Source organism: Drosophila hydei, unplaced genomic scaffold, assembly GCF_003285905.1.
Source record: "Drosophila hydei strain 15085-1641.00,03,60 unplaced genomic scaffold, DhydRS2 tig00000237-arrow-arrow-pilon, whole genome shotgun sequence".
NCBI classification, from domain to species: Eukaryota; Metazoa; Arthropoda; class Insecta; order Diptera; family Drosophilidae; genus Drosophila; species Drosophila hydei.
The window spans coordinates 1,012,099-1,022,054 of NW_022045691.1; the positions used below are offsets into that span (position 1 = coordinate 1,012,099).

Sequence of the window (9,956 nt, forward strand, 5' to 3'; positions counted from 1 at the left end):
TTGCCTATTATCGATCAAACAATCGATTTACACTTGAATTTTACTAGGCAGAGCAGCGGATATATAAATTTATAAAGATCTAATTTGATTTGTAGTTTAGTCTAAGTACTTTCTGTGTCTTGGCTTGGTTTTAATCGATAAAAATCGATTTGATTCTTTGCTGGTCATAGGAATATTGACTTTAGTATATTATTCATTCGGAATAATATTTCTTAGCATATGCCTTATATCGATAAAAATCATTTTAGATCTGTCATTCTCTATCGACATAGCTCGAGGGCTTTAAGATCTACAAATATCAAATTTGATTTGTTGCTTCGTGGTAGGTATATATAGATAATCAGTATTACGATTAGCATTCTGATAGTCTAAGCAATGAAGCCATTGAAAATGGGAATTCAGTATTTTTTTTGGCAGGCAGTAGAAGGCGTGGCAGGACGACGAGTGGAGTCGAGCTCTTAGCATTTGCCAATTATCGATAATAATTATTATATTAAATATTATTATATTATATGAAGTCATTAGCCTTTGTAGTATTGTTTCGCTTTGATATAGCTTCACACAAGTGCCCGTAGATCGTGAGTTGTTGTTGGTTTTCAAAGCTCAATTTTAGGTTTCAGTTGCAAGTTCCAGGAGGAGAGGAGACATTTGCATTGATGAAGGCCCCGTTGCCACAAGTTGTTCGTTGATCTGGGAACATAGCTGTGGATGTTCAATATGTCAGTAATTATTTCAAAATATTTGTAGGAAAATTATTATTTTGATTTTCCGTTAATTTTTTTTTTTTTACTTATTCTCAAGCCAGGCAGTAGAATGGCTTACCACAATGATGCAGAATGGGCCAGGATCATTAACGGAGACTACGGTAAGCGAGCTGATCGATGCCGTCGAACAGATCAAGAGTCACAATCATTATTTCCCCGTCTAACAGTTAATTCTATAATGCGTCGAACCAATGACCAGGTGAACAACTGTACGCTGCCATCAATAGTCGAGTTTCCAAACTTAATGCGCAAGAAGTCGATTGGATATACGGTCGCGTGTGTATTTATTAGCTTATACATATTTATCATGTTGGCTATTATATGCGAAAGTTATTTGGTGCCGTCCATGGAGCGTCTGTGCTACTGTACGTATTTCCCTAATAGATGCCAAAGCCGTTCGTTCACTGGCTCCACATGGTCTACTATTTAGCGTTACGAATGTCTTATGATGTGGCAGGTGCAACGTTCATGGCAGCTGCCACGTCGGCGCCCGAATTCTTTGTCTGCATTGTGGCTACTTTTGTCGCCAAGGGTGATATGGGAATTGGGACCATTGTTGGGTCTTCAGTTTTCAATGTGCTTGCTATTGCTGCTCTTTGTGGCATTTTTTCGGGCGTCGTAAGTGCCAACAGGACTCTCTATGTTTCTCCATCTCATTGTCTATCTCTCTTTATCTTTCCTTATCTGTCTCTCCGTCTCTCTATCTATCTATCTCTCTATGTATCTATCTCTCTCTATCAATCTATCTCTATCTATATATCTATCTATCTATCTATCTATCTATATATATATCTATCTATATATCTCTCTCTCTCTCTCTATCTATCTAATTCTATATCTATCTATCTCTCTCTTTCTCTTTCTCTCTCTCTCTCTCTCTCTCTCTCTCTCTCTCTCTCTCTCTCTCTCTCTCTCTCTCTCTTCTTTCTCTCTTTTTCTCTCTCTCTCTTTCTCTCTCTCTTTCTCTCTCTTTTTCTCTCTCTTTTTCTCTCTCTCTCTCTCTACCTATTGCTCTCTCTATTTCTCTCGCTCTATATTTATCCCTCTCTCTCTATATATATATATATTTATACCTCTCTCTCTCTCTCTCTCTCTCTTTATATATTTATAGCTCTCTCTCTCTCTCTCTCTCTCTCTAAATTTCCCAATTTTTCATTATGCTTTTCACTGTTTTCCACATTTTATTTTCTCCATTTCTCTGGCTGACGTCCTTGTCTCTCCTCCATTTACGCGCCGTCTCTTTCGCTCCCGCAGTACACGAAATTGGACTGGTGGCCGGTAACACGAGATTGCTTCTGGTATTTGCTATCGATATGTGCGCTTTTTGGAATATTGTTCGACAGTCAAGTGGAGCTTTATGAGGCTATTATTTTGGTCGTATTATACTTTATATATTTAATTGGATTAATATTTGATGGAAAAATACAGAAAGTTTGTCGGAGTAAATCGTTTATAATATATTCATATATGCTTTTAATGTTGGCTACATGCATTTGCAGCTCGGGACTTCGCTGAGGGTGCACTGCAGGAGAATCCCTTGGATCGCAAGGAAGATGCGATGAAATCGTTCAAGGAAACCGTTTGTGGATTCCCAACTAAGGAAAATAACACCTGCTCTAAGATATGGTTTGCTATCAAATATCCAGCTGTAGTGTTGTTGGCAATAACAACGCCGAGTGTGCGATCGATATTTTTTCTCACCTTGATAATGGCAGTAGTCTGGATTAGCATTTTGTCGTATCTCGTTACCTGGACACTCACTATTATTGGCTACAACATTGGCATACCCGACTCCATAATGGGACTCACCGTGCTGGCGTTCGGCACTAGCGTTCCCGAGGCTGTCTCCTCCTTTATTGTTGTCCGAAAAGGTGAATCTTTCATAATACTTCTGTTCGCTCAAGCGCAGTCTCTGTGTCTGCATGTGTGAAAGAATCGTGGCATGATTGCAATAGCTTCAGGGTATCTGCTAGTCGGACACTGCCGACTAGAGCCTTCTAAACTCACTATCCATATCTTTATAAATGGCTATTCCTTCGGTTCTCATTCGTGTAGGGTATGGCTCAATGGCAATGTGCAATGCAATCGGATCAAACACCTTTGACGTCTTCCTTTGCATGGGCTTGCCCTGGATGATAGCCATTGCGATCGATTCCAAAAAAATCGATATTAATTCAGATGGGCTAGCCAAAACTACTGGCGTTTTGATCATAACCGGTGCAGTCGTCTACTTCAGTCTGCTGGGCACCAAGTTTGTGCTTGGCAAAATTGTTGGCTGGATTTGCCTAGTTAGTTATTTGGCGTTCTTTACTTTCGCTATCGCCATGGAGCTGATGGTATTAAAGCCTACGTGCGATATCGAAAGCGGTCATTATTCGTTCTATACCTAGAATTAGAATTCTAAGTTGACATTTTCGCACTTGATATCATTAAATACATTCCAAATTTTATCTATCTGTCTCTCTCTCTCTCTCTCTGCTCACTTGCCAGATTCCAGGCCTCTAAGATCTAACTCGACTTCATTTTAGATATAATTATATATCAAACCTATTTGCCCATTACTGAATTTCATCTAAACTACTTCGAAAACGTTCATTTATAATTTTCGAATGACGCTCAAACTATGCCTACTCCAACTTGTACTTCTATCTATGTGCCTCAGGCATTTTATTAGAAGCTATACAAATTTGGACTTGATTTCAAATTTGATAGTTTTCGAACTTACAATACAGCTCGATCTTCGCAAGCTCTGCGATTAGATCTCTACCACGAGCTGCCATACGAATTGACCATTTCTGAACTTCGAATTACTATCACTTGATCAAGTGATGTGGGAACTTTATCTTTTCGAATATAAATGAAATAATAAAATTCAGAATTTACGCAAGTGCTGACTTGATTTCGCTTCGAAAAACTACGAAATGAACATAGAAAATGATTAAAGCGTATCTGCCCGTCGAGTACTTCCCAAAAAAAAAAAAAAATATTTTTCACTTGAAATTTAGATTAATTTCCTTCTACGCTTTGTTGTTGTTGTGTTGTGCGCATTGTACGCCATATTGTAAAATTATATACATGTATATATAGGACACATACACATACACATACATATATATATATATATATATATATATATATATATATATATATATATATATATATATATATATATATATATATATATATATATATATATATATATATACTTGGATTGACGCATCTAGAGGCGTGTGGAACTGAATGTGCAGGCGTCTGCGGGGCAACGATGACGTCAATTCGAGTCGCTGTTATGACATCAAGACAGCTACTCGAATTGTCATTGTCAAATACATATACACTAGCACTAAGTATGTACTAAGCACATTTATACTCTCTATATATGTATTCGTATGTGCGTGTGCGCACATAAATCTGAAGATAAGTGCACAGCTCTGTAGTCGAGTTTATAATTTATATTATTGATAAGAGGCAACATTTGAAAACCAAAGCAGTTACAGATACAGATACTCCAGGCTTATTTATATATATATATACATATATGATATAGATATAGATATGGCTGGGAGTATTTGAAAGGTTCCGTTTTAGATTTCACTCAGCAATTCGAGTTCTTTGAGAAATACCTTTAGAGAAATTCCTCAGCTGAATCTCAACACGTGTCCTATCATATCTATAGATGATGTTTTTATCATTTGCCACACTTGCAGGGTATTAGCTGCGCGTATATGGCAGCCAAATTTGTCGAATCTGCCGATAAGCATTAATTCACACTGCTTTATGGCCAAACTCGTAACTATAATCGTCATTTGAGAGTTTTGTGTGGGTGCTGATTGAAGTCAAGTCCTCTAAACCGTTTCACTAATCTCGATGGTAGCCCATTTACAATGTCAAGTTCTGCTCGATAGCCAGGAACACAGCGAAAGGTGTTCTGGACTGTAGATACCCTGTGTAAAATATGTTATAAGGGAGTCTATATGCCAGACTTGAGTTGCGTGAATCGATATTTATCGATATTTTAGAATTTATAGAAGACTAAGGTCTGTTTAAAATGTGCATTAAGATATATATGTTATATCTAGCTGTCTTATGGGATTATCAATCAGATAGGCTAGATTATGTCATCATATATCATGGTACATATAGCTGTCCTATGGGATTATCAATCAGATAGGCTAGATTATGTCATCACATATCCAAGTTGGACTGCCCAATCGGCTTACTATGAGTTGACCTATGACTATCAGAATCCATGCCACGGCAGATATATCCTAACTACTGGCATTCAAAAAACTTATCTATTTTACAGAGTATCAAAATTTGGTACCAGTGGAAAAGCAGGCCAAAGACTAATTAAACCTATACCCCCTTGGTGTACTTCAGATTATAATATGGTCTTATATATATGATGTATGTATGTAGTAGATTTATTATAATCGATTCAGCTAAATTAAGATCAGTCTTAACTAGTCAGAATGAATTTGGGTTTGTGTAGGTGGATGGGGGCCGATGGGCATGTTGGAATCTTATCAACGGGAGAACCAATCAGCCAAGCAACCAATGCCTACGGGCCTTACTTTTGCGTGTTGACTTTCTTCAAATGGGGCCCTGATTAAAAATTACCAATAAATTAACTTCTTTTCATTATAGAAGGAGTCAATCTGGGCATAAATCTGAATTGTTATAATTGCCTGAGCTAATAATATATAACTTTTGGAGTACCTGAGTCTCATCTATCTAACGAACTGTATATAGTCTACAGCACAGCGAAATTGGATTCTATCAATCATGCCATCATGAATAGATAGAGATATGTATGTGCTTATTAGTTTATTATTAGTTTGTCCTGACGCTGATTGACTCATCGTCTGACTGGCTTATTGACTCTTTGATAGGTCGATTACTGATAGATTCACAAAGTTATAGACTGTTGAGCTGCTTGAGTGACTGATTCATTGATTGTATGATTGAATGATTGACTAGTGACAGTGATGAACCTATTGATAGATTGATTGATAGCCTAACTAACTGGTTGACTGACTGACTGACTGAGTGACTAAATGATTGACTGCTAGATTGACGACTGACTGACTGACTGCTAGGTTGACTGTTGATGGATGAGGTGATTAATAAACTGATGAATAGACTAAGTGATACGTAGGCTGATTGGCTGATTGAATGAGTGAAGGTCTAACTGAAAGAGCGATTGTACAACTGACTGATTGAAGGACGCTAAATGATTGATTGTTATAATGAAAGACTGAATGATTGAGCGATGCACTAACTAATCTGCTAAATGATTGATAGACTGACCAATTGAATGGACAATTGATGAACTGATTGCCCTATTGATTGCCTCACTGATTGAAGGTTTCAATAATTAATTGACTGATCGCTTGAATGATTGATCAACTAATAAACTGATGAACTGATGGATTGACTAATTGATCGCCACATTTGTTGACAATAAGCGCATAGCCTAAACAATATGACTTTATACTGGTCTACTTGCTACTTGTCTGGGCTCTAGATGGTTTTTTGACTAAATCAATTTTTAGCCTTCACATCAGACTGAAGTTAAAGGAAACGCCGTTATAGAATAGAATATTTGATGGACATATCTATCACTAACGATTAACAGCCAGACATCTGCCTGTGTTAAGTCCGGCACTTAAACTGTCTACCAGCATTATATGCCTATAAACATTCAGAGTTTCTATTATATGGCTCTTTGGGGGAGCTTATAATGCTAATGATATATGACCCGGAGTGGTCGACAACGAATACGCCATTGTTTTCGCAAAAATATGACGTCTATGCCGCAAGCCTGCAAAAGTATGACGTCCATCGAGAAAGAAGGCAACAATCGAAAATCGAAAGACTTTTGTATTATAGAAAACAAAAGTAAAATGTTAATCAATGGGTTGGAAGCACGCCCGATTTGATTGTTCGCTAATCTCTCAGATATGATAAAAAATATATAAAAATAAACACATTCCACATAACAAACTAACCGCATAGGGTATTCCATCAATTCGCAATTGCCTTCGCCTGCTGCGCCGCTTTAATCTCAAGATTTTCATCTGATTTTCATGCAGAGTTTGGATACTAAGCTCAAAGCCATAGAACTCTGAAATCTGTTGATATGATGATATGATATGATGATATGATGATATGATGATATGATGATATGATGATATGATGATATGATGTATTGATATGATGATATGATGATATGATGATATGATGAATTGATGATATGATGATATGATGATATGATGATATGACTGATATGATGATTATGATGATATGATGATATGATGATATGATGATATGATGATATTGATGATATGATGATTATGATGATATGATGATATGATGATATGATGATATGATATATGATTGATATGATGATATGATGATATGATGATATGATGATTATGATGATATGATGATATGCTGATATCGATGAATATGATGCATATGATGATATGATGATATGATGATATGATGATATGATGATATGATGATATGATGATATGATGATATGATGATATGATGATATGATGATATGATGAGTATGATGATATGATGATATGATGATATGATGATATGATGCTATGATGATATGATGATATGATGATATGATGATATGATGATATGATGATATGATGAATGATAGATGATGATTATGATTGATATGATGATATGATGATATGATGATATGCCTGCTCTGCTGCTCTGCCTGCTACTGCTGCTCTGCCTAGCTCTGCTGCTCTGCTCTGCTGCTGCTCTGCTGCCTGCTGCCTCTGCTGCCTCTTGCTCTCTGCCTGCTTCACTGCTGCTTGCGCTGCTGCCTCGGCTGCTCTGCTGCTATGCTGCCTTGCTGCTCTGCTGCGTCTCGGCTATGCTCTCTGGCTCTCTAGCTGCTATGCTGCTCGCATCCTCTGCTGCTCCTAGCTGCTCTTGCTGCTCTGCTGCTCTGCTGATACTGCGGCTCTGCTGCTCTGCTCTGCTCTTGCCCCTTTTTCTCTTTCGTTTTTCTCTCGCCCCGCCTCGCGTCTTCCTTGGCTTCCTTTCTCTCTCCCTCTCTCATCTCTCTTTTTTTTCCTCCTTCCGAAGTACAAAGAACAGGCTATTGAAATAACACTCGTGATTAACAGAAACACAAAATAACTATAAAAAGGGAACACGTGTAAAAGTTAGAAATAAATTATTATTATATTAGGTATAGTATAATATGCCATCTAATATAAAATTCAATAAATAAATATTTTTAAATATTTTTTCTTTTAAGCTATTGTGTGTTGCTCAGCATTTAATGAGTTAGAAGTCTACAGATAAAAACGCTGTTCAACAATAGCAAAATAAATAAATATCAAATAATGAATTATGTGAATAACCATATTAAATAAAAGTAATTAAAATTATTATATATGAAAAATTTTATTTTGCAAAAAGTGAAAAGGAATTTTTTAACTATGAAAAATTAAGAAAAAAAAAATATTTCAAAAATATAGATATTTGATTGACAACGGAAATAAATATATATTGATTGACATTGCTGAAAACAACTTTCGAAAGCTTAGAGAAATCGCAAATGAAATGAGATTTTCAATAAAGTACTTTAGATGGGGATACTATAATATAGGAATGAGTGTTATAGGGCTATAGCAAAGGAGAATAACAGCATGAGTCAACTGGCAAAGCCAGGTAGTACCCGCTAGAAGTATCATATATATAACTATATCTCGCTATGCACAAGTGTAGATAAGATTCTTTTGTCAATTAGGTATTGAGCAAATGTTTAATAAATATTTTCCCCAATTTTTAATTTAAGGGAAATAAAGTTAACTCCCCGCGACAAATCGGATATATATATATATGTATATGTTACTATATATAGAGAGTTAAGTATCGACACTGATGCAGCACATTTGAGTGACGCTCACTGCGATCGTGGCTGGCATTACGTATGGTAAAAGCTCATTTTGAACTTAGCCCTAAGCAGAGGGAAGTACAACACAAAAAAGTAATTAATGAAGAATTGTTTGAACGATCTAGCGATTTAGCGATCGCTTTGTTGCTCAGGATCGCTAAATGCATGTTGATCTAATATATTTATGAATGCATAGATGAAAGTGAAACTATTGCAGGTAGTAGCCAGTCGGTCAATCAGCTGATCACAACTGATCAGCGACATACTCTCAGCGCCGATCACTGATCAAACGTCGCACGTGAATCCTATAAATAGTTTTTAGACGATCTTTCCAGTTAAGTATGAAAATACCCAAAGTCTTTCAATTGATTACACCAAATACACACTCACACACACTCGCATACAAATGAGCTGGAGAGCTGGACAGTAATAGATTGATAAACATTGCATTGTAATTATAGTTTTTTTATTATTTTTCTTTTCTTTTTTTTAATTTTTTGCTCTTATCAGAACGGTAACGTCCATAATGAGTACTCGTTACAAGCTCTGCTCTCTATGATACTAATACATGTCTATGTGTGTATGCGTGTGTGCTACTGAGTGCTACAGACTCGCTGTTTAGATGGCATGACTAGCAAATACCCTGCAAAGCTCAGAGCATAAGCTTAGACAAACTTTTTTTGCTCTTTGACCAATTTGTTCTCTAATCAGGCTTATCACTTATCGATCAATTGTCAGCTTATCGATTTTAGAGCCACTAACAGTCAAATTCACTTATATTCGTTGACCTAAGTCAGCTAGTTTGTACTACCCAAGACTTCCGCTTGCTGAAGCCTACAGGTTATAAACAGCATAATGCGACAATTGGTATCAATAAGCAGCAACAGATACACACACACACACGCACAGCATTGAGCACCTGCGCAACGCAATCAAAGAAAATCAAAGAATTAATAATAATCGAAAATCAAAGAAAGTATAGTTGTGTGTAGCCGACTAATAGATATTCTAAGCTAAGTGATCGCTGCTTATGCAGCGACACATCCGAAGTTCCAAATTATGGAAAATGTGTGCTTGAATAACTTCGATATTCATTGTTGGATTTTTAACGCTCTATTTTATCTGTGATCTGTGTCCCTGCACCAAAATCCAGTACTTTTTTTTATAAATATATGAATATGTTTATTTAACAATCTACATATTTCGCAAATATTATCGATAAAAAATTTAAAAAAAAAAATAAAAGTCCTATCTAG

At 36.4% G+C, this 9,956-nt stretch overlaps 1 protein-coding gene across 1 annotated transcript; it reads left to right on the forward strand.

Annotated features, from left to right (window-relative positions):
* Positions 1-707: 707 nt before the first annotated feature.
* LOC111593647 (sodium/potassium/calcium exchanger 4) lies at positions 708-3,197 on the forward strand. Its single transcript, XM_023306527.2, has 6 exons — positions 708-865; positions 932-1,129; positions 1,195-1,382; positions 2,019-2,205; positions 2,264-2,635; positions 2,820-3,197. The coding sequence occupies exons 1-6, from the start codon at positions 814-816 to the stop codon at positions 3,152-3,154; spliced, it is 1,332 nt and encodes a 443-aa protein (XP_023162295.2). The 5' UTR covers positions 708-813; the 3' UTR covers positions 3,155-3,197.
* The last annotated feature ends 6,759 nt before the right edge of the window (positions 3,198-9,956 follow it).

Coding starts and splice junctions, on each gene's coding strand:
- LOC111593647 (XM_023306527.2), top strand. CDS start 814: ATGGCTTACCACAATGATGCAGAATGGGCCAGGATCATTAACGGAGAC. Junction 1,130..1,194: donor CATGGAGCGTCTGTGCTACT/GTACGTATTTCC, acceptor TCTACTATTTAG/CGTTACGAATGTCTTATGAT. Junction 1,383..2,018: donor GTGGCATTTTTTCGGGCGTC/GTAAGTGCCAAC, acceptor TCGCTCCCGCAG/TACACGAAATTGGACTGGTG.